Raw genomic sequence first — 25,577 nt, forward strand, 5'->3', positions numbered from 1 at the left:
TTGTTTCTTTAATAGAATTTATTGAGGAAAGCATCAGCGCCACATTGTAGCCCAGGTGGTAAATGGGACCAGATGTAGTCAGATTTATGCTTCCTCCTTTGCCAGACGGTCTTTCTTGAGTGGACCCTGTAAGACAAAGACTTTAGGTTAGTACAAGAGAACCCTATTTAGACTGACAATTTAACCCCTGGCTTATCGCTTAGGCCCAATACCGATATACTGTTCCCTAGATTAATGTGGGCCAGAAAAGCTGAAATACAGAATTGTCCATCTAACATATGGGGTGGCCCAAGAGCAGCAGCTTACTGCCCCTTCCTATAAAGAACACTTAAATGCTTAGGCAAGGAGGTTGGAAAGGAATAACTATTTAGGGTGTCTACCTAACAGGCATACAGAGCTTTAAGGGTATGCCACATTACTAGACAAAAGGCCAGACAAATGCCAACAACTCCTAGAAGTTTACATTCCTGTACTATAAAACCACGAAAATCAAAGCCTACCCAGCATTTTAGCTATGTTACCGTAGAATTCTACAAGAAAATCCAGAATCTCATACCATGAAAGCCTTCTTTTCTTCTGCTGTCTGGAAACGTCCATGTCCGAATTTGGAGGTTGTGTCAATAAACTTCAGGTCGATCTTTTCCAATGCACGACGACTGGTCTGCACAAGGAGGGACTTGCGCAGGGTGAGAACTCTTTTCTTGGTCCCAATAACACAGCCCTTCAGCATGATGAAGTCATTTTTCACTTCTCCATAATGAACAAAGCCACCCTAAGAAAAAAGGTGAAGATTGACTAATTGTGATAACACATTGGAGTATGGTACAAACACCTTCTCAGATAGTGGAAAGATTGAGAACTTCCCTTTACTCAGATTTAAACAGTGTCCACCATTGGGACTGGCCTCATTGAGTAGTTAGGCTTTATTAGTTCAACCATATTTAGTCTCCTAAATATTGCTGTACATTACTACCAGAAACCTCCAGAAAAAAGGCAAAGGCAATACGCAGATTAAGCAAGCACTGAGCAGAGTCCTCAGAAGGAAGGCAGCATGGAGATTATAATCATGCATTTCATGCACTGTCTAGTGCGATTTCCATTGCTTCATCATAGAACTAGGAGCTCAGGACTAGAGGGTCTTGGACCTATGGAAAGCCAACTTACTAAATTGTATTTTTGTAGCCCAATGGAATTGCAATTTGCTCCCTGACTGAAAGAGCCCTTCATTTCTCTGTATAGAAATCTATGCAGAGAAATTTGCTGATCACCCAGTGACCAGAGCACAATGCCACCCGATTCCTGGGCTAATAAGTTACAATTGCGGCAAGTCTCAGGAGACCCGATGCAATCAACTGATAATGTCTGATTGACAAGTAGTTTTAATGACTATAGGAGCCATCTGATGTGACAAAATTTCAGCACCAAAGTGAACTTACCAATGGGTTGATGCTCTTGTCTGACAGATCATAGTCAGTGGAAGCATTGTTCTTCACAAGTTTACCATCCTTTGAGTGGTATCCCTGTCCAATCTTGTAGATCTGAGGGGGAAAAAAAAAAAAATGTAAGTGTGCATTGCTTAAAAGAACCTACTAAACAAAGCCTGACTGCAGCTGTACATACCTTCTTGTTGATCTCCGTGCGGTGGTGATAACCTTTCTGGCCAGCACGAGCCACAGAGAAGGCCACACGGGCAGGATGCCAAGCTCCAATACAAGCAACCTTTCGCAAACCTCTGTGAGTCTTGCGTGGCAGCTTCTTTGTATGCCAACGGCTGGTCACACCTGGGTGGGAATACACAGATTAGCAAAGAAAAATGCAGGTTTTATTTCATAACTTTACTACAGCTTGTTCTCAGAAGGAAGGCAGCATGGAACAATTCTTCAGTATTTATCAGGCACTGTGCCCAGTGCGTATTCCATGACTTCATCACCGAACAGACTAAACATGTATTCATTTATACAAGGGCTGCTGACCTTGAAGGAAATCCCTGGCTTTCTTCATTTGAAATAAGTGACATTACACTAACCACCTCCAGCCTTACCTTTGTAGCCTTTTCCCTTTGTGACTCCAATGACATCAATCATTTCATCCTGACCAAAAACTCCAGACACTGCCACCTGCTGCTCCAGCTTCTCACGAGCCCAGTCCACCTTCTCTGCAATGGTTCCTCCATTCACCTGGATCTCCATAAGATGAGATTTCTTCTGACGCAGAGGGAGCAGGCGCATCTTAAAATAGAAAGCTTACATATTTAGACTACACAAATTTGGTCAATTTCAAATAATTCTGAACAGGAGCACAAGTCAGAAAATCGACATTCAGCATAGATTGCATCACAATCATCTGTCCGCCCGTCGAGAGTCTCATCATTCAGTCTGCCCAACAAGACCTGATGCTAAATCCTTCCTTTTATTATATTCACAACTGAATAGCTGAAATGTAATAGCAAAGATGTGTTCATAAGAAGCCCTTCACCAGGACAGGCTTTATGGTTATGTAGTAGAAACTGTAGATCCAGCTACCAACAGTGAATTAAAATCTTAACTTTAATAGAAAATCATATTAAAGGCAAAACAAGAGCAACATGTCACTGTAAAAGTGATAAATGCTGTGGAGTTTATCACTTCGTGACATGTTGCTCTTGTTTCGCTTTTAACATGGATTTCTATTAAAGTGAAGATTTTAATTCACTGTTGGTAGCTGGATCTACACCTCTTCAATGTCTGGGATATGGCCCATTGACTTGTGCTTCCACTTTGCCATGTGCCTTGGACTTACCCTATTGTGACTGGTGGTGAGCTGTTTTTCCCTTTTGTCATTTATGGTTATGTACTTAACCCCTTAAAGGAGTAGTCCGGTGCACACATTTTTCATGTTATCCCGTCCAGGCTGCAAAATAAAAGAAAACACACTATCTTACCTGCCAACGAGCCCCGGTACAGGTGTTCGGTCCCTGGGCTGTATTCTTCTGACTTCCGGTTAGCCCGGCACGTCACACGGAGCTTCAGCCTATCACTGGCCAAGGCAGGACATCGCTGCGGCCGGCGATAGGCTGAAGCTCCGTGTGACGTGCCAGGCTAACCGGAAGTAAGAAGAATACAGCCTGGGGACCGAACACCTGTACCGGAGCACCGGGGGCTCGTTGGCAGGTAAAAGAAAGTGTGTTCTCTTTTATTTTGCAGCCCGGACGGGATAACATGAAAAAAGTGTGCAGTGGAGTACTCCTTTAAGGACCAAGCCCATTTTAACCTTAAGGACCAGGCCAAATTTTTGCGTTCGATTCCTCCTCGCCTTCTAAAATCATTAGGGATGTAAGAAAAAAAAAAAATCGATTCTCGCGATAATCGCGATTTTCTCATTTGCCGATACAGAATCGATTCAAAATATTTTTGAATCGATTCTTTTAGGGATGTGGAATTTTTATCTGCGGACGCCCGGAACAGCATGTCATGTCCCGGGTATCAGGAGATAAAAGTTCCACAATTGTGGAGCCGGGCAGGCCGGATCTGACACGGCTATGGAGCGGGCTCCGACTCGTGCCCACTCCGTACTATGCGACCCCCGGCTGATTTCAGTAGCCGGGGGCCGCCGCTAATAGCCAGCATGCGGCAATCGCCGCGGCTGGCTATTAAAGGAGTATCCGGTGCGCACTTTTCTCATTTTATCCTATCCAGGCTGCAAAATAAAACGCACTTTATCTTACCTGCCAATGAGCCCCCGGAGCTCCGGTACAGGTGTTCGGTCCCCGGGCTGTATTCTTCTTACTTCCTGTTAGTCCGGCACGTCACATGGAGCTTCAGCCTATCACCAGCCGCAGCGATGTCCCGCCTCCGCTGGTGATAGGCTGAAGCTCCATGTGACGTGCCGGACTAACAGGAAGTAAGAAGAATACAGCCCGGGGACCGAACACCTGTACCGGAGCTCCGGGGGCTCGTTGGCAGGTAAGATAAAGTGCGTTTTATTTTATTTTGCAGCCCGGACGGGATAACATGAGAAAAGTGAGCACCGGAGTACTAGATCGCCGCTGTCAAAGCTGACAGCCGCGTCTATTGGGATCTATGAATGCTCCCAGGTGGGCGATATATCGGGCTATATCGCGATGTATCGTCACCTAGACGGTATCGCGATATATCGAATCGCCACACTGGTATCGCGATTCGAAACGAATCGCCAAATTCTTGGCGATTCACACCCCTAAAAATCATTAACTAATATTTCCATCTACAGACCCATATAAGGGCTTGTTATTTGCGTGACCAATTTTACTTTGTAACGAAACCTCATTTTACCATAAAACGTACGGTATTTTCTCTAGAGAAAACCAGACTTGTCAGTGTTCATAAGCAATGACAATCACTAAAATATTTAGATACATCCCTTACAAAGGGAGGTCTTTGCTTTTGCTGTATAATCCCTGCAGCTGCCAGTTTAGTTGAAAAATCTTATGGTTCATGATTGATAGCTCTTAGTTGTCTTTAATACCATTTGGGGGGCAAGCAAAATTTGTGTCAGTGTTGCACATCAGGCCTGCTTACCCTGCAAAACAGAAGTGTATGTACCCGGGGGCCACTGGTACAGCAACCTACGATCACATGTAAGGGAGGTCACTAAAGCTGGGATTATGTTTAACAGTTTCTCTTAAAACAAACTGGTGTATATTGGCATGTTTTATGGTAATTGTGCCTATATCAAAGTCAAACAGCAGGAAACAATTCACACCAAAATGCTTGACTACCACATACCTGTGTGTGGGCAATGACCCTGATGACCTGGCTGTATTTCTTCATGCTAGCAAAGTCTTTATCCAGCTGCTTCTTGCCTTCATCATCTTGCCACTTCTTGCAGTACTTTGTGAAGGCCTTCTTCTTGGACTTATACCTTCAACAAGCAGAGCGTGCATAATTGGAACGGACCTTCATCATGCCCCAATGAAGGGACAAGAGCGGAAGGCACCAGACCATGTCAAGTGTTTGGCTCATTGCTTGGCGTCAAAGGAGATTTTCAGCCAGCAAGCGGAGCCTGGAGCTCATCAGACAGAGGCAGGCAAGGCCAGAGCTGAGAGGAGCTGCCAATGTTATTCCAGGTACATTTAGTATCCAATCAGAAAAGGTTAGTAAATTCTATTAAGCAAAAAATGCATCAGACTGATTAAGCCTTTTAGGCCGACTATATACTAGGGGCTTTACTGTTCTATGTGAAATGTTGATGTATTATAGTTACTATTACTTGTCTGCATGGCATCATTATGTTCTTCTACAGTAGTGTTTCCACAAGCAGGGTGCCTCCAGCTGTTGCAAAACTACAACTTCCAGCATGCACGGACAGCCAGAGGCTGTCCGTGCATGCTGGAAGTTGTAGTTTTGCAACAGCTGGAGGCACCCTGCTTGTGGAAACACTACTGTAGAGACAATGAACGTGTTTGGTTACTATACTAAACACCACATTCCAGAACAAACCAGCAGCCATCCTTACCAGTTCTTGTAGAAGCGCCTCTTGCATTCATCACTGATGTGCTCAGCAAAGACAGTCTTGAAGCTGCGAAGACCACGTGGAGTCTGGACGTATCCCACAATTCCAACAATGACCATGGGAGGAGTCTCCACCACAGTTACAGCCTCCACAACTTCTTTCTTATTGACCTCTGAAAAGAAAAAAAATAAACACATTAGGGTTTTAGGTGGAAAAAAAAAAAAAAATGACAAAGTTATCTGGATTTTGCATCTCGAAATAGTGTTGCCTCAAGTGTCAAATATAGCAGGTAATCTCAATCTTGTGTGATCACTAGAGATGAGCGAATTTACAGTAAATTCGATTCATCACGAACTTCTCGGCTCGGCAGTTGATTACTTATCCTGCAGAAATTAGTTCAGCTTTCAGGTGCTCCCGTGGGCTGGAAAAGGTGGATACAGTCCTAAGAGACTCTTTCCTAGCAATGTATCCACCTTTTCCAGCCCACCGGAGCACCTGAAAGCTGAACTAATTTTTGCAGGATAAGTCATCAACTGCCGAGCCGAGAAGTTCGTAACAAATCGAATTTACTGTAAATTCGCTCATCTCTAGTGATCACCAATAAAAATCGGAATAAAATGAATTTAGGTACTAAGTGTACAGATTAAGAGCTACAGTCAGCAATCGACATTCAGCAGAGACAACCATAGGATGCCATTCAGTCCGCCCGTCGAAAACGTTTCATCATGTGCAGCCCTTTAAATCTGATCTGTATAACAGTCACCTGCCTAAGAGTAGTGACACCTTTTAGGGATATTGTGAAAGGTGAAGTCTATATCTAACGTTTTAAAGACACATCCGTATAAGAATTTCCTGATCTGCCAGCAGCAATAATATCTTATGGAATTGGAGTATGATTGCTGGTGATTTAGGGGGCAGGGGGTCTGACCACTCAGAAGCCCAAGTGATCAAAAGCACAGAAGTCTGTATGTGAGCTAGCAGACACGTGCACTCATTACCTACAGGACTGCTGCTAGATTTGTAAACTACTTCTACTGAACAATCTTACCCTTCCCGTACTTTTTAGCAGCTGTATGCTACAGAGGAATTTTTGAGTCTCTTGTCTTGTCCACAGTGCTCAAAAAGAATTCTGTAGTATACAGCTGCTAAAAAAAGTACTGGAAGGGTAAAGATTTTTTAATAGAAGTCATTTACAAATCTGACTTTGACACCAGTTGATCTAAAAAAAAAAAAAAAAAAAAAAAAGAGTTTTCCACCGGAGTAACCCTTTAATAGTCCCACTGAAGGAAGCAGCAATGCACACACATGACAAGCTCTTCATTCTGATGGGAGTCTAGGACCCTTCTAAGATTGCTAGTGGTCTTCTTGGTCAGAGCCCCAGTGATAATCTATGCATCCACAGGTTTGTGAATTCTGGCGACGGTAACAATCTACTTCATGATTAAAGCGGATTACAGTTGACCATGTGTCTAGGGCAGTATTCCCCAACAGGGGTGCCTCAAGCTATTTCAAAACTCCAACTCTCAGCATGCCTGGACATCCTATGGCTGTCCGAGCATGCTGGGAGTTCTGTAACAGCTGGAGGCACCCTGGTTGGGAAACACTGTCTAGGGGTGCCAGGTTCTCCTGACTACATATGTCAACAAGGGCCAGGCAGTCAAATTTGCCAGAGCTTTATCTTTAAAGGAAATAACCAACCAAAGCAAGGTAGCAACATCCTGCACACCTTTTAAAGGGGTACTCCGCTGCCCTGCTTCCGGAAGTTTATTGTTCCGAACGTTGCATTCGGGCTTCGGTGTTCAGGACCGCCCCCTCGTGATGTCACGAGTACCCCCTTAAGGTCCCCATACACCAGTGATAGCTGCACGCCTATAGATACCAAGGCCACTTACTTGAGCCAGGTCTGTCCACCTCTCTGACAATGTGGGTCATGCCAGCCTTGTACCCCAAGAAGGCAGTCAGATGGATTGGTTTGGTCGGGTCATCCTTGGGGAAGCTCTTGACCTTGCCACGATGTCTCTTGCAGCGCTTGCGTGGCAGGAAGCCCAGGGACCCGTGCCTGGGAGCTGAGAACTTTCTGTGAGACTGAAGGGGGGGGAAAAAAAAATATAAAAATAAAATTATATTTATAAAAAAAAGAGTTACTTATTTACTGTAAATCCCCATACAGCTGTAGCACTTTATAACATTTGTCTCAATCTATTCTTTAAGCTGGGTTCACACCACGTTTTGGATTCCTCAAAACCGGACTAAACTATCAAAACTTGTACAAATTCTAAGCCATATATGGTTTGAAAAATGTCTGGTAGCCTCCGTTTAAGAAAAAAAAAAAAAAAAAAAGTATGTTTAAGTTTTCACTCCATTATGGATAAAGTTTAACTTGTTTGAAATTCCAAGAAAAAATAAAAACTGCAAAGTCAAAAACCGTATGGTGAAAACCAGAAGGAACCGTACACTCAGTTCTGTACAGTTCCCATTGACTCCCATGTTAAAAAAAAAAGTATACATTTCAATACAGGTTTTTCACCTGGACCAAAAACAGTGGTAGGCTACGGTTTTGGGTGCACGGGAAAAAAAAAAAAAAAAAACTACAGGATGCAAAGCGGACACAACCAGACGCATCTTTTGGCATATGGTTTTCAATGGAGAGTCCGTGCATACGGTTTTTAAATTGAAGACGTATACGGGAACTGTATTGCGAAGACATGGTGTGAACCCAGCCTTAGACCGGTTTCCCAGCCAGTGTGCCTCCAGCTGTAGCAAAACTACAACTCCCAGCATGCCCGGACAGCCAAAGGCTGTCCGGGCATGCTGGGAGTTGTAGTTTTGCAACAACTGGTGGCACCCTGATTGGGAAACACTGCTTTAGACCAAGGCTACATTGACAGCACCATTGAGCTCCGCTCTAATGTTTGCCCTAATTTGTACATTCAAAATGACAAACTGCATCATTTCAATAAATAGTAAGATGTACGAAGGGCCCCACCTAATGTCCAGTAAACTTATACCGTACGGTAATTGCACGGAACTAGGCATTATATCTAGTAAGCACACCTACAGCGCTAGTCTCCAGTGTTTCACCAGCTGATGCAGAACTACAACTCCCAGCATGCTTGGATAGGCTGCAGCTCTGCTTGTATACTGGGAGGTGTAGTCTAAGGCCTCGTTCACATTGCCTGCGGACTCCACTATTCAGGAGTTCAGTCGGCAATCCGGATAGAAGGAAGGGGGTTTAGCAGAGAAAAACCTGTACAATTACTGGATTACCAAAAGGACCCCATGCAAGTGAATGGGGTCAGATAGTAACCCCATTTTTTGGGACAAATCAGCAAAAAAAAATAAAAATTTATAATTATATATATATATATATATATATATATATATATATATATATATATATATATATATATATATATATATATATATATATATAGATATAGAGAGAGAGAGAGAGAGAAATCAGACCCAGTGTTCTCAGCAATGTTAACCCAGCCTAACTAAAGTCATATAGGTGAACACTGACAATATATATCTACATAACCTGTAATAGAAGCCTATGGAACATTAAATGCTGCATAAAGAGCCTAAAACATGGCGCCTGATCTGACCGTACACTAGAAGCTACACGTGTCATTACTTATGGATGGCACCGGCCTAGCACTGTGCTGACGGCAACAGGAGACAAGTCACACTATGAGCGGTACCGCAGTGCGCACGTCAGTGAGAAGTAGAGCGCAGTACACACTGGGGAAGGTTACTAGACAACAGCCGCGCGGACAGGACGCGTCTCGTGAGGGCAAAAGGAGCAGTCACGTGATCATGGCGGCGGACCCGGCACAGGCCGCGACACTCAACGATAATGCCAGAAACTGAAATACAGGCGGCACCGGGGAAGTGCCGGTCACTGACAGACGAGGGTGAAGCGTACGGGTGGCCCGGTAACAGGATGGACTGTACAGCGAACAGATAGACTAAAGGCCTCACTCACCATCCCGCTTCCTGTCCGGACTAGAAGAGAGAGAGACGCGGCTGCGCCCTTGCTATTTATAGCAAGTCAGTACACGCCCACAGATTTTTTTTTTTTTTTTTTCTTCAAACTTTATTGGCAAGTAACATAATACAATCGCTGACATAACGAGAGTATTTTAGGGAATCATGTTGGTCATATTCTTTATATCAGTGTTTGCCAACCAGGGTGCCCACAGCTGTTGCAAAACTACAACTCCCAGCATGCCCGGACAGCCTTCGGCTGTCCGGGCATGCTGGTAGTTGTAGCTTTGCAACAGCTGGGGGCACCCTGGTTGGAAAACACTGCCTTATATTACAGCAGGGCTGCACAGCTATGGTCTCTGCTGGTTTTATACATAAGGGAAAGTGGAGAGGGAGAATTTATCATTTTACTACATTCACATCACGATTTTGCCATACTGTTTTGAATCAGTTTTTGTTTAGTTTTTTTTTAGGAAAACGTATGCCTCAAAAAACAGACACAACTGTATGCAATCATGTGCTCATACATTTTGTATTGGCTACACTATTATAAAAACTTTATACGTTTTTTATGAAGGTCAGACTGCATTCAAAAATTTAGCAAAAAAGCCCCATTGACTTTGGCTTCTGCAGCTTAAAGGGGTACTCCGCCCCTAGACATCTTTGGATAGGGGATAAGATGTCAGATCGCCGGGGTCCCGCTGCTGGGGACCCCCGGGATCTCCGATGCGGCACCCACCTGTAGCGGCTTCCGGAACTGCTGGAGGTCCTCACGCTAAGTCCATCCCGACCACGGGGGCTGAAGATCGTGATGTCACGACTCCGCCCCCGTGTGATGTCACACCCTGCCCCTCAATTCAAGTCTATGGGAGGGGGCGTGACAGCTGTCTAGGGGCGGAGAACCCCTTTAAGTTGGCAAAAATATTAAAGGAGTACTCCAGAATAGGAAAATTGTACTCCATACTGCCAGCAGTTAAAAAATAAAGAGGTACATACCTTCCTTCTCTCCCCCAGTGCCTCTGGTAACCCGCTCCGGTCTCCTCTACAATCCTCTTCCTGGTTGCCAGCGAGTCATACTGCGCTCAGCCAATCACCGGCCGCAGCGAAGTCCCGACTTGGCCAGCGATAGGCTGAGTGGCAGTGTGACGTTTTTCGGCCCCCGCTCTTGCCAAGCTCTTGTCCTCTACATAGACTAGTGTTTCCCAACGAGGGTGTCTACAGCTGTTGCAAAACTACAACTCTCAGCATGCCCAGACAGCCAATTAACACTGAATTAGACGTGATTACAGTTCCCAGCAGCTCTTTCTTACTTTTATATGTAAGGATTTGCTTTATCTATATTAGTTATCTACTTATGTTTCTTTAATCCTCACATTTTCCTATTTTTGGATGACATTTTGGTGGCTTCAGAAGGAATTACCAGGTTTCCATAGAGTTCTGGTCTCAACATACAATGGTTTCAGCTTACAATGGTCGTCCTGGACCATCATGTCCCCTCCCATAGACATGAATTGAGGGGGTGTGGTGTGACTTCACTGGTGGGGCGTGGCCGTAACGTCACGTCTTGGAGGCAGTGCCCGGCACAGAATGTCGGGGGCTGCACCCAGAGCGCGGGGGTCCCAGCGGCAGGACCCCTGCGATCAGACATCGTATCCCTTATCCTTTGGATAGGGGTTAAGAGGTATAATGCTGGTATACCCCTTAAATCCCTTAAAGGAAATCTGTGATCAGAATCACCCTCACTAAACCTGTTACACAGGCTTGTAGTACGGGTGATCCTGATTAAAACGCTTCTTACCTCATTAAAAACTGTGGAGCGGTTCGCCAGATATCTTCATTCTTAGTTATATGGTATTCCCAGGCTTGGGACTCAGTGGGAGGTCCGCAGCATCAGCACGGACTCGCTTACGTCATTTTCGCCAGGCGTACCGGCTGCCCGGCTCATGAATATTCATGGCTGCCTCATCGCAGTCTTCCTCCTGGTGTAGGTCACGTGGGTAGCGCCGCGCATGCGCCACGGGCCGTACACCCGGAAGAGGCGTTCTCCTGCATAGATAGATATTCAGGAGAATGCCGCTTCCGGGTGTACGGCGCGCAGAGCATGCGCGGCGCTACCCACGTGACCTACACCAGGAGGAAGACTGCGATGAGGCAGCCATGAATATTCATGAGCCGGGCAGCCGCTCCGCCCGGCGAAAATGACGTAAGCGAGTCTGTGCTGATGCTGCGGACCTCCCACTGAGCCCCAAGCCTGGGAATACCATATAACTAAAAATGAAGATATCTGGCGAACCGCTCCACAGTTTTTAATGAGGTAAGAAGCTTTTTAATCAGGATCACCCGCACTACAAGCCTGTGTAACAGGTTTAGTGTGGGTGATTCTGATGACAGATTTCCTTTAAGGACAAGGCCAATTTTCACTGTAGGACCTGAGCGTTTTTTGCACATCTGACCACTTTCACTTTAAGCATTAATAACTCTGGGATGCTTTTACCTTTCATTCTTATTCCGAGATTGTTTTTTCGTGACATATTCTACTTTATGTTAGTGGTAAAATTTTGTCGATACTTGCATAATTTCTTGGTGAAAAATTCCAAAATTTGATTAAAAAATTGAAAATTTAGCATTTTTCTAACTTTTAATCTCTCTGCTTGTAAGGAAAATAGACATTCCAAATAAATTATATTTTGATTCACAAACACAGGGGGGGACATGTATCATTATTTGTGTATGGTAGAAGCATTTTACCCCTTTTCCCGAATTCTAAATTATGTGCAGAAGCGCTAAATTTATCAATCAAGCGCAATGAGCTTCATAAATTAAGGGTAAATATAGTAATCTCCTCAATCCACTCTTTGGAAAATAGAATGGATGATTTAGAGCATCTTGCTACGTTAAGTACAAGATGGCGTATATTTGCGCAAAAAAACAGCTCTTGCGGCAAAATTTTTGGTGTAAAGGAAAAGTACGCAGTTAATAAATCCATGCGTACTATAGATGTCACTCCAAGGTACCCCGATTCGGCCACATCTGGAGGACATGCTCTACCAAAACGTGCGCAAAAAAATGCACCAAAAAAAGGGCTTGCACAAAATTTTGCGCAAAAAAATACACACAAAACAGGGGTAAAATCTTTGATACATGTCCCCCAATATGTATACTTTATGTTTGCATCATAAAGTTGACATGTTTTTACTTTTGGAAGACATCAGAGGGCTTCAAAGTTCATCAGTAATTTTAAAATTTTTCACAAAATTTTCAAAATCGGAATTTTCCATGGACCAGTTCAGGTTTGAAGTGGATTTGAAGGGCCTTCCTATTAGAAATACCCCATAAACTACCCCATTATAAAAACTGCACCCCTCAAAGTATTCAAAATGAAATTCAGTAAGTGTGTTACCCCTTTAGGTGTTTCACAGGAATAACAGCAAAACAAAGGAGAAAATTAAAAATCTTAATTTTTTACACTTGCATGTTCTTGTAGACCCAGTTTTTGAATTTTTACAGGATTTAAAAGGAGAAAAATCCTCTCAAAATTTGTAACCCAATTTCTCTCTAGTAAGGAAATACCTCATATGTGTATGTCAAGTGTTTGGCGAGCGCAGTAGAAGGCTCAGAAGGAAGGGAGCGACAATGGGATTTTGGAGAGTGAGTTTTTTTCAAATTAATTTTGGGGGGCATGTCACATTTAGGAAGCCCCTATGGTGCCAGAACAGCAGAAAACCCCCACATGGCATACCATTAAGGAAACTACACCCCTCAAGGCATGTAAAAAGGGGTCCAGTGAGGCTTAACACCCCACAGGTGTTTGATTACTTTTTGTTAAAGTCGGATGTGTAAATGAAAAAAAAATTTTTTCACTAAAGTGCAGTTTTTCCCCAAATTTACCATTTTTATAAAGGGTTATGGGAGAAAATGCCCCCAAAATTTGTAACCACATCTCTTCTGAGTAAGGAAATACCCCATGTTAGGACATAAACATGCTCTGCAGGCGAACTACAATGCTCAGAAGAGAAGGAGTCACATTTGGCTATTGGAAAGTACATTTTGCTGAAATAGTTTTTGGGGGGCATGTCGCATTTAGGAAGCCCCTATGGTACCAGAACAGCAAAAAAAAAATATGGCATACTATTTTGGAAACTACACCCCTCAAGGAACATAACAAGGGGTATAGTGAGCCTAAACACCTCACAAGTATTTCACGACTTTTTGTTAAAGTTGGATGTGTAAATGAAAAAAAAATTAATTTTTCACTAAAATGCATTTTTCCCCCAAATTTTTCATTTTTACAAGGGGTAATAGGAGAAAATTACCCCCAAAATTTGTAACCCCATTTCTTCTGAGTATGGAAATACCCCATGTGTGGACGTCAAGTGCTCTGCTGGTGAACTACAATGCTCAGAAGAGAAGGAGCGCCATTTAGCTTTTGGAAAGGGAATTTGTTTGGAATGGAAGTCAGGGGCCATGTGCATTTACAAAGTCCCCCGTGGTGCCAGAACAGTGGACCCCCCCCCCACATGTGACCCCATTTTGGAAACTATGCCCCTTACAGAATTTAATAAGGGGTGCAGGGAGTATTTACACCCCACTGGCTTTTGACAGATCTTTGGAACAGTGGGCTGTGCAAATAAAAAATTACAAAATGGGGTCACATGTGGGGGGTCCATTGTTCTTGCCCTATGGGAGCTTTGTGAACACACATGGCCTTTAATTCGGGACAAATTTTCCCTTCAAAATCCCAATGGCGCTCACTCTCTTCTGAGCATTGTAGTTTGCCCGCAGAGCACTTAACATCCACATATGGGGTATGTTCTTACTCAAAAGAAATGGGGCTACAAATTTTGGGGGGGCTTTTTTCCTATTTTCCCTTGTGAAAATAAAAAATTTAGGGTAACACCAGCATTTTAGTGAATTATTTTTTTTTGCCATCCAACTTTAATGAAAATTCGTCAAACACCTGTGGGGTGTTAAGGCTCACTATACCCCTTCTTACGTTCCGTGAGGGGTGTAGTTTCTAAAATGGGGTCAGATTTGGGTATTTATTTTTTTGCGTTTATGTCAGAACCACTGTAAAATCAGCGACCCCTGTGCAAATCACCACTTTATGCCTCAAATGTACATAGTGTGCTGTCTCTCCTGAGCCTTGTTGTGCACCCGCAGAGCATTTTACGTTCACATATGGGGTATTTCCTTACTCAGGAGAAATTGGGGGTCTTTTTTTCCTTTTACCTCTTTTGAAAATACAAAGTAAAGGTCAACACGAGCTTGTTAGTGTAAAAAAATTTTTTTTACACTGACAGGCTATTGTAACCCCCAACTTTTCCTTTTCATAAGGGGTAAAAGGAGAAAAAGAGAAAAAGTATGTAGTATAATTTCTCCCGAGTACGGAAATACCCCATATGTGGCCTTAAACTGTTTTCTTGAAATACGACAGGGCTCCGAAGTGAGAGAGCGCCATGTGCATTTGAGGAGTAAATTAGGGATTGCATAGAGGTGGACATAGGGGTATTCTACGCCAGTGATTCCCAAACAGGGTGCCTCCAGCTGTTGCTAAACTCCCAGAATGCCTGGACAGTCAGTGGCTGTCCGGAAATGCCGGGAGTTGTTGTTTTGCAACAGCTGGAGACTCTGGAGACGTTTTGGAAACACTGCCGTACAATACGTTTTTCATTTTTATTGGGGGGGGGCAATGTAAGGGGGTGTATATGTAGTGTTTTACCCTTTATTATGTGTTAGTGTAGAGTAGTGTAGTGTTTTTAGGGTACATTCGCACTTGCATGTTACGGTGAGTTTACCGCTAGGAGTTTGCGCTGCTGCGCAAAATTTGCTGCAGCTCATACTTGAAGCAGGAAACTTACTGTAAACCTGGCCGTGTGAATGTACCCTGTACATTCACATGGGGGGGGGGAGGGCAAACCTCCAGCTGTTTCAAAATTACAACTCCCAGCATGTACTGACAGACCGTGCATGCTGGAAGTTGTACTTTTGCAACAGCTGGAGGCACACTGGTTAGAAAACCTTCAGTTTGGTTCTGTTACCTAACTCAGTATTTTCCAACAAGTGTGCCTCCAGCTATTGCAAAACTACAACTCCCAGCATGAACTGATCGCCGAAGTGCATGCTGGGAGATGTAGTTATGCAACAGCTGGAGGTACACAACTAAACTCCCAGCATGCTGAGACAGCTGTTTGCTGTTTGGGCATGCTGGGATTTGCAGTTTTGCATCATCTGGAGGGCTACAGTTTGAGACCACTGCACAGTGATCTCCAAACTGTGGCCCTCCAGATGTTGCAAAACTACAAATCCCAGCATGCCCACACAGCAAATAGCTTTCTGGGCATGCTAGAAGTTGTAGTTTTGCAAGATTTAGAGGGCCACAGTTGGATCACTGCACAGTGACCTCCAAACTGTAGCCCTCCAGCTGTTGCAAAACTGCAAATCCCAGCATGCCCACACAGCAAATAGCTGTCTGGGCATGCTGGGAGTTGTAGTTTTGCAACATCTGGAGGGTTACAGTTGAGACCACTATATAGTGCTCTCAAACTGTAGACCTCCAGGTGTTGTTAGGCAACTCACCGGCTTCTGTAGGATCCAGGGAGCCAAACGCACGACATCGCCGCAGGCCGATCTCTGACACCGATCGTCGCCCGCAGCCTCACCCACAGGGTAAGTGGACTTCGTCGCCGGTCCTGTTCAGTTTTGCTGTTCTGCCCTGCCTATTTTGGGTGGGCAGAATGGGTAAACCGAAAGTTAACCCCCCCCCCCGCCCCCGATCTGCTATTGGTCGTCGCGTCTATACGACCAATAGCAGGGATAGGAGGGGTGGCACCCCTGCCACCTCACTCCTATCTCTTTAGGGGGATCGTAGGTGTCTTGGACAACCGCGATCCCCCTTATTTTCCGGGTCACCATAGACCCGTATGACCCGGTATCGGCGCAAATCGCACATGTGAATTCATGATGACCCCCCTGGGCTTTTGCGTGGGGTGCCTGCTGATCAGTATCAGCAGGCACCCCTGTCCGGTCCCCGCCCGGCGCGCGGCAGGGACTGAAATTCCCACGGACGTACAGGTACGCCCTTGGTCCTTAACAGATTAAGAAGCACTGCTCTATAGCATAAGACGATTGTTTTTCTTAGGATCTGCCTTGTATTTACCTTGATGGAAGTGCTATATCAAGGGCCCCCTATAGTCACATGTTTCCACCAGTTCTGGGTCCTCATCCTCCGACAGAGCTATTATGAGATCATGTACTTATGGCCGCCCTGTTCTCCATTAATAATAATCATCATTAAGGACAGGAAGGAGAAGATGCCACATGACAGCAGCTCTATTTCTTGCAGCATATGGACTCCCGTAGACGATGTTCTTCACCAACCAAACACGACAGCCCATCTAAAAAATCTAAAAGGATAAAAACATAGTCAGTAAAATGTGATAAACCCTGAATAATGGTAAATGCCAGCAACCATTCTATGTGAACCATGTCCTTCATCTTTAAGATCTTCTTTCGTTGTATACACATTGCAAAGTGGTTTCATATACACAAGAAAAAGTGGTTTCAAGTCTCCTTCCGCTATATGGAAGATCTTCCTGTAGGGCTCTCATATAACCTCAGTGCTGATCTCACCCCAGAAAATCTTTATCTGACCCAATAATAATAAGAGTTCATTTTATTTTTTATCACATCTGAAGCTGTATGGTGAAATGTCATGTGACATCCATGATGTGTCCATGAAGTCAAGTAAGGCTGCTTTCACACTACAGTGTATTCGCCCATTATTGTACATCCGTTATCTGTATTAACGGATCATTAAAAAACAGAGGAAATAACTGGTGCTAACGGCTGAATAAAGTCCGTCAAAATAACGGGCATATTCATCTGTTAAGACCCTTTATAACATCCGTAGTATACCATTATTTTACGGCCGTTTTAACACCTCAGCCTACAGACTCCCGCAGCCGGGACTACTATTACTCCCATCATGGAACAGACTTGTTTCCATGATGGGAATAGTAGATCCCTGGTTGCAGGAGTCTTACGCTGGCTGGGGAGGCTACTTGAGTTTTTGTACTACTACCCCCATACTCTGTTCCAAGATGGGGGTTGTAGTACAGGGTCTGAGGGATTGATTGCACTGGATCTCACTTATGAGACCCTATGCGATCAGAAGTTATTAAACAGGGGAGCGGGTGGCATGCTCCGCTCCCCTGCGATGTATGGTGTATTTTTACTTTCACTTTTAAACTCCCTGCCGGGTGCCCTGAATGGCCGGCACCAAAGAGCCATTCAGGGCTCCTGGCGAGGTTTTTAAACTACTAATTTGACCCCCAAATGTATGCCCCCCATGCATATTTATAATAATTCATTGGCCCCAGTGTGTTTATAATAATTCACTGGCCCCAGTGTTTTTATAATAATTCATTGGCCCCAGTGTGTTCATAATAATTAATTGGCCCCAGGGTGCTTATCCTATGTGTGGTGGCCCAGTACAGGATTTGCACCCCTGTACCCTTGCTGCCCTGTCAGGCATCCTGCCTACAGTATCCCCTGGGCCCCTTGCACCTGTTCCCCTTGTACAGTTATCTTTATGCTGTGTATTGTATATTAAAGTGTTATGCCTTTAAGAATAGTTGACGTGTGATTAACCTATTGTCATGTGAGTGTAACCCAGTGAGGTATCAGTGACCATGTGACCTAAGGGTGACCAATGTGTGGCGAAGCCACGGGGTGTCTCAGGGTGTGAAGGTGTTGTGGATGTGGCAGAAGTTGTAGCCCAGGGGCAAGGTATTATTAACCCCTAAATGTTCATGATGCCAGGGTGTTTCCGATAACCACCCGAACTGTAGTACCGCTATCCCAATGTTAGGCAGGGCAATAATAGTCCAAAATCAGGTTAGGGTTAATGGTAGCTTTACTGAAGTAGACAGATGAAAATAGTCTTTACAGCTAGGCCAGGATCCCAAAGAGGTGGCCAGTAACACAGAAGGACCTCGCAGCTTGCTGGGACTTGTGGTGACTTTGATAGACTTTAGTTCAGCAACACAGACTATAATAGACTTGACTTTGGACTTAACTTTAGACTTGACTGGGTTGTAGGTAGTGACAGCAGACATAGACTTGACTTATTGGAATGTGGCTGTAGGTGGCTTGAGGCCTCCAGATGTGCTGGACACTAACTCTGAGATGTCTGGTCTTTACTGTTCCTCAGCAGGAGTGAGAAGAGAGAGATTGTAATGGCTGCCCCTCTTATAAAGGGGGGCTAAGCTAGAAGCCCATAGGTCAAGCTGCAGGTCACCTGTTTAGCTGGTGCTCTCTGGGTAACAAACATCATGTGAACCCATTATCATGTGACAACTCAAAGGTCTTTAATACATAACACACATAACACTATATATTTTAGATATAGATTACGATGGGGGAGACACTGCAGGAGGGCCCCTAGAACACAGAGGGTCTCAACCTGACAGGGCCTAAGTACTGTACGGGACTTTATCCCGTACTGGGACATCACAAACCCCCCTACTTAACAGAAGTCTTCCTCGACGAATGGTCCTGTAAGGCTTTGAGTGTCGAAGTGGCCTTGGGGTCGAATGCAGTTCTAGGGCATTATAACCCATTATAATGTCTATTTCCAGGCTGTGGTTTAACGAAAACTAATAATGCAATAGAGTCTTTGTATAAATGTCCAAACATGCTCTGGTAGACTTACATTTAAAGGAGAATAACTACATACCTATGACTATGGTATAACACGGCTTATGGACTATGACTACATATACTATGACAGTTGACTATGCATATTATGACATTTGACTATGCATAACAATAATTTATACAAGACTAGACATGACATTTGGTGGATTAGGTTGCCGGAGGCTCTCTGCCCAATGCTTTGGTTACTGGGGTCCCTTGGCATTACACACTTCTCCCCAGAACAGTAGTTATATTTAATGCTAGACATATTTCTTATCTTTGTAGATAAAATTTGACATTCTGTTACCTTTGACTTTTATTACATGCTTCTGTGAATAACAGGAATACCTTCTGGCCAGCAAATCATCCTGAACACGAGGACACAAGAAATATCACATTTGACATCGATGACATATGACATTTGTGTGGACTGTGTGGTTGTGAGTGTTACAGTCCTACTGTGAAACAGGTTTACATGAAACAGGTTTACTTTATGTTACATTACTTTTATGTGTACTGGTGACTAAGTGTAGCACACGACTTTAATGTTTAATGTACTTGATGCTGGTGATGGGGTGGAATGTTGCTTCTCCCGATTGGTTCACGACAACCCCTGTAAGAAAACTACCAGACATTAAAAAAACACTGTACACTATGACTTTTCCTGTACAACAACGTATATACATTTTATTAGACCATAGCAGTTATAATGCATGACCATAAACATTTCAGTACAAGACCGTAACCCTTTTTTTTTTTTTTTTCTTGTACACATTAGCAACAAAAAAATATTACTTTGGAATATTTGCACGACTTTCCATGTATTGCTTAGCAGTCTGAATACACTATAGAGTTCATTAACTAAGAGCTCAGGTCAAATCTCCTGTACCTAAGGAGTCTCTCAGCAGAAGCCGGGCACAACACTTACAAGATTGGTTACTGAAAAAACTTTTCTTGAGGAGTTCTTGACGACTGTGCTTGAACGTTATTGTAGAACCTGAAACAACAAAAAGTTTGTGCTTGCACATACAAGTCAGTTAGTCATACAACCAAGTCTGGTGAATTTTACTGTACACAAGTTACTTTGACAACTTTATTTCCCAGCCTCGCCTGTCGGACTGGGCCCTAGGTTGGGATATGAATCTAGGTTTATGAGACTGGGCTCCCCACATGGGGCCAACATGAGTGTTCCATGAAACATGGGACAAACGGGAGTCAGTGATATTCGGACTGACTGTCACTACCACTTGCACCGCAGCAGCTTGCTCCACTGGGGGATGACTGGCTGGTGCCTGCTGATCCGGCCAAACTTCCGCAACTGCTGGACCAGGCCGAGGCAATTTTGTAGGTACCTGCTTTTTAGACCACACCTCCTCAACGGCAGGAGCAGGCCTGGGTACTTCTGTTGGTGCCCGACGGTCAGGCCAAACCTCCTCACCCCTAGGAGCAGGCCCGGGCACATTTGTAAAGGAGCTTTGACGTAGATACTTATGATCCATTGCGGGTGGATGGGGATACTCCTCCTGGACAACTTCTCTCTTGACACTTGGAGGTAGAAGACCAATCTTCAGAGGGGAAATAGGCAAAAGGAATCTGTGTAGGGTTCTTAGGCCTGGTGACAGCGGCTGCCCATTCACCTCACAGGCTTTGCACAGGGGTATATTCCACAATCTCCCTGCTCTTGAGAGAATGCATTTCTGGGGGGAGATAGTCCCTCTGCACTGCTCTCCTGTTCACTAGGAGGATGCCCCCGTGGTGACAGTCAATAACGGTGCCAAACCTCCTCACTTTGTTGAACTGGACTACAGTGGCACGATGGCACTCCAGGTGCTCTAACTTTTGTATGTAGAGGGCCTCCAACTCTTTGGTGTACTGCTGCTGTTTCTGACATATCTCGAACGGCAAAGGCTTAGGCCCGTATCTTTCTAATCTCTGGGCCCTCAGTTCCTACACAATTGTGGCAACCTCAGCGTCTCTTTTGGCCTTTTTGGACTGGGTCGGAGGAACTGAGGGAAGGGGCTTACCTTGCAAGGAAAGGAGATGTTCCCGCATGTACTGGATCAATACGGGCATGTCGCCAAATAGCCATCTGGGTAATGGTGGCGACAGAGGACGTGCTGGTGGCTGCTGGGCCAGGGATGCGGGCTCTGGACTAGGGGTAGATTGAGGGGTAGAGAACGCGGCCTCAGCCGGGTACTCACTTCTGACTCCTCCGACTGTATCTCAGCCCAGGATCCCCAATTCCGGTGATGTGGTGACAGCCTTACCAGTGACAGCTCTCGTGATGACTCCGGCGTACCTTCAGCCGGGTTTGTGGCCAACTCTCCATCGTCCTCCGGTAAGGTCACTTTCAGGTGGGCATCTTCGGCTCTTATGGAGAGCTTGTACAGGCGATCTGATAACTCCTGGAACACCTTTGCCGCAGCCACAGCAATCAGTCGATCCTCCGGTTCCATCCTGGGACTCTCGGCACACGTGGATTGCTGCGACTCTGCCATCCTCTTGCTCCTCGCCAGCGCTTCCAGTAAACTGAAGAGGTCAGGCTCCGTGTCGCTTCTTATACTGGTCTCCGACAAGATGGCCACCGGCCGGAAGCGACTCAGCGGTGCATCCTCTTTGTCCGCCCCCCTGGCAACAAGGGGTGGACTCTTCAAGTTCCACCTCGGACTGGACACGGCAATATGATCTCCACGCCCAGGGGGGGACGCTGGCTCTGGTGGGAACCTTTTACACGCTTCTTAACCATCAGGTTAACCCTTGCAGGTACAACAGATATTTAGGCGCACAACATGGCCTCCGTTCTGATCTTGCACATTGTCAACTTAACTTTCACAGACTTTTCCACAATGAACAACACAGTTTTCTTCACCTCCCCATGTACTTTAACAGCGCCATGGCAGTAACACATTACAATGACAAAGTCCTGTACAATTTTCTGGCGCAAACTCTTTCGCAACTGCATGCGATTTACTTTGGACACAGTTCAGACTAAGACTAGGGGGGAGGACTTGCGGCTTTATGGCTAAGTCACACACCAGAATCCTGTTCATGATGCCAAAGTTATGGCAAAGCCACGGGGTGTCTTGGGGTGTGAAGGTGTTGTGGATGGGGCAGGTGTTGTAGCCCAGGGGCAAGGTGTTCTTAAACCCTAAATGTTCGTGACGCCACGGCGTAGTTTTCCTGGTAACCACCCGAACGGTAGTACCGCTATCCCAATGTTAGGCAGTGCAATAATAGTCCAAGATCAGGTTAGGGTTAACGGTAGCATTACTGAGGTAGACAGATGAAAATAGTCTTTACAGCTAGGCCAGGATCCCAGAGAGGTGGCCAGTAACACAGAAGGACCTCGCAGCTTGCTGGGTCTTGTGGTGACTTTGATAGACTTTAGTTCAGCCACGCAGACTATAATAGACTTGACTTCAGACTTGACTGGGTTGTAGGTAGTGACAGCAGACATAGACTTGACTTACTGAAATGTGGCTTTAGGTGGCTTGAGGCCTCCAGATGTGCTGGACACTAGCTCTGAGACATCTGGTCTTTACTGTTCCTTAGCAGGAGTTATAAGAGAGAGATTGTAATGGCTGCCCCTCTTATAAAGGGGGGCTGAGCCAGAAGCCCATAGGTCAAACTGCAGGTCACGTGGTTAGTTGGTGCTCTCTGGGTAACAAACACATCATGTGAACTCATTTTTATGTGACAACTCAAAGGTCCTTAAAAGTCCTTAATACATAACACACATAACACTATACAATACGTATAGATTACTATGGGGGAGACACTGCAGGAGGCCCCCTAGGACACAGAGGGACTCAACCTCACAGGGCCTAAGTACTGTACAGGACTTTATCCCATACTGGGATATCACATGTGGGACCCCTCAGAGTCTACCCCATATAAGCCCTGGGTGGAGCCTCTGCTCTCTCTTGTATGCTGAGTTGCAGTCCTGCTAGAGTGTGTCTGGAGGTCAGAGGAGGCATAAAGTCAGTCAAGCAGCCACGGATTCTCAAGTCCTTTCCCCACAGGTCAAGTCAAAGAATGGTAAGCTACATAAGGGGTGAAGTTAGTTATAGTCTGTCATAGTCAAGTCAGTCCAAGTCATCCTGTCTCAAGTAGTCATTGCCTGCATCCAAATTGTCCAAGTCCACTATCAGTCCCAGCAAGCCATAAGGTCTCTGAAGTCACTGGTCACCTCCGTGGGCCTAGCCATTTAACGGCTGTTTTTAAGGGTTTTCTAACGGAAGTTTATAGCGGATCTTTTAATGGAGCAAAAGTATAGTGTGAAAGCAGCCTAAGAACAAGTGGTAAAGCAACCTCTGCCGCCTCATTTGTGAAATATCTCCAAAAAGTATCTACTGCTGTTTCATAAGAATTCTGGAGGCCTGTTCTTGTAACTGGGGCCCCGTAATCATATCAGAAGACTGGGGGCCACACACCCTTCATTGTGTCACTGTATAGTATAATCTGCTGCATGATAGGTGCCCCCCCCCCCCACCCACCAGTGGCAGAACTTGCAAGATGTGGGAACTGACTACCTGTTGTATCTGTAGTTGTCAGATGCCTCTGATCTCTCATCCAGGGGCGGACTGACAACACTCAGGGCCCTCGGACCAAATAAAGCAAGGGCCCAAAGTCAGCCCCTGGCCACACCTCTGCCCTGCCTTTATTCTACCCAAATCCCTCTTCATGCACCACTTCTACATACAAAATACAATTAAATATATATAACGTAGGTCAGATAATTTTCCATGACCAATAATACATGTATACAAGGAGGAAATATATGCCATCACACAATAACTAGATAATACCAACATACTGTACTGAATTAAACCACTATACACACACCAGTATTCCCCCATACAGTTCCCATATAGCAGTAGATACCAGCAGTACACAGGATCTGTATACCATATAAATGATTATATACAGGGCCATACAGAGATAGACACCAGCTGTACAAAGGATGTGTATACCATATAAATGATTACAGTTACATTTGAGGACTCACAATCAACATTTTTTCTGATCAGTGTCGTCCTTTTTCGTTTTCTTCTCTGTCCACATCAGATCGCCTGGTCGACTTCATCAAGCTAAAACATAGGTAAGACAAACATGTTACACTCTGCATTTATACAGTGCCCTCACCTCCTCTACACAATCTCCCCATCTATAGGCCCTGAACTGTTATAATGCCCTCCTGCACAGTAAAAGGGCAGGTAGATAGGTAGCCAGGTAGGTAGCTAACTAGGTAGTCAGGTATGTAGGTAGGTAACTAGCCAGATAGGTAGGTAGCCAGCCAGGTATGTAGGTAGGTGTGTAATTAGGTAGTTAGGTATATAAGTATCCAGGTAACTAGCTAGGTAGTTTGTCATTACATCACCCTTTTTACCATAAAATCCATGGCAAAAGCAAATAATATTTGTGGGTCAAATTTTCTTTTAAAAACAGCGCAGTTTGCAAATTTTGGAGGGGTTTGTTACTACACAAAAATTCACAACTATTTTAGGGGAAACCCCCTAAGGGGAACCCTTAAACTAAGTACCTCCTAAAATATAACTTTTATTTGTCCTATTAAAATATTAAACTAAATAGTAATGTGTAATTTTCCTTATGGTGTAATCTACACCACTGATTATTTAAAATCACAGCCTCAGATCAGCTCCCCTTGTTATATTATAGTAATGACTGCAATTAATGACAGAATAATTGCACAGCGATCATCATCTTTGGATATGATGAACTGTTTTTGGGGAGTTGTTAGTGGCTGATAATTAAAAAATCCGAGCATTAGCCAGCGCCTCCAACGTTTCGCTGGCACCCCAGCTTCGTCAGGAAGGGCTGGTGGCTAATGGCCAGCGGGTGTCCCGTGGTGTCTTATATACTACGGCGTCTGATGTCATTAAAATTCGCCGCGGCCCCTCAGCCTATCTCCACTCATCATGTATTAGCCTATCATAGCAGGGTATTCAAGTCACATGTTTGTTTGTTGTTGTTCTCATGGCCAATCACGATATGTTCCTAAGTGCGTCACGTGAGTAAACACGCGCGTCACTGACAAGCGACGCGCATGTCGTCCAACTTTATTGAAACCCTGTATATACTCACTGTGTTCACGAGTTGCTCGTGCGCATGACACTGGACTTTGATTCTATATAATTTTCGTTGGGGTCACTGCGCATGCCAGCGGACTTAATATTATTCCACTGACATGGATGTTTGTGCGCATGCCACCGGACTTAGTTTATTTCTACTGCCGTTGTTGTTTCTGTGCATGTAACCGGACTTAGTGTACCTACGTTGTCATTACTTTAACTACATAGAACCAGGTATACAACACATGTCTATGTACTATGGTTGTGTTCGTTATGGCTCGAGCTCTAAGTAACTTATATATGTGGGGGCACAATATTTTGGTTATATCC

At 44.7% G+C, this 25,577-nt stretch overlaps 1 protein-coding gene, 1 long non-coding RNA gene and 2 other non-coding genes across 6 annotated transcripts in view; 1 reads left to right on the plus strand and 3 right to left on the minus strand.

The window, feature by feature from the left end:
* RPL3 (ribosomal protein L3) lies at nucleotides 1-9,481 on the minus strand. Of its 3 annotated transcripts, none has more exons than XM_056523896.1 (9): nucleotides 9,458-9,481; nucleotides 7,362-7,554; nucleotides 5,473-5,641; nucleotides 4,743-4,878; nucleotides 2,042-2,228; nucleotides 1,621-1,781; nucleotides 1,437-1,538; nucleotides 557-772; nucleotides 1-126 (listed from the first exon to the last, which is right to left on the minus strand). In XM_056523896.1, the coding sequence occupies exons 1-9, from the start codon at nucleotides 9,458-9,460 to the stop codon at nucleotides 85-87; spliced, it is 1,209 nt and encodes a 402-aa protein (XP_056379871.1). In that variant the 5' UTR covers nucleotides 9,461-9,481; the 3' UTR covers nucleotides 1-84. The 3 variants fall into 3 exon arrangements, with proteins under 3 accessions (XP_056379871.1, XP_056379869.1, XP_056379870.1); XM_056523894.1 differs by lacking the exon at nucleotides 9,458-9,481 and adding an exon at nucleotides 9,011-9,138; XM_056523895.1 differs by lacking the exon at nucleotides 9,458-9,481 and adding an exon at nucleotides 9,083-9,118.
* On the minus strand, nucleotides 1,029-1,119 carry LOC130277843 (small nucleolar RNA U83B). Its single transcript, XR_008845605.1, has one exon. It is a non-coding gene; the product is annotated as a small nucleolar RNA U83B (small nucleolar RNA).
* LOC130277842 (small nucleolar RNA U83B) lies at nucleotides 1,845-1,938 on the minus strand. The gene has a single exon (XR_008845604.1). It is a non-coding gene; the product is annotated as a small nucleolar RNA U83B (small nucleolar RNA).
* Nucleotides 9,382-25,577, plus strand: part of LOC130275671 (uncharacterized) — a 25,630-nt gene continuing 9,434 nt past the window's right edge. The window contains exons 1-2 of the long non-coding RNA XR_008844865.1: nucleotides 9,382-9,522; nucleotides 24,223-24,256. This is a non-coding gene — a long non-coding RNA (uncharacterized LOC130275671). The remainder of the gene's footprint in view (nucleotides 9,523-24,222; nucleotides 24,257-25,577) is intronic.

The sequence above is a fragment of the Hyla sarda genome, chromosome 6 (assembly GCF_029499605.1).
Source record: "Hyla sarda isolate aHylSar1 chromosome 6, aHylSar1.hap1, whole genome shotgun sequence".
Lineage (NCBI taxonomy): Eukaryota > Metazoa > Chordata > Amphibia > Anura > Hylidae > Hyla > Hyla sarda.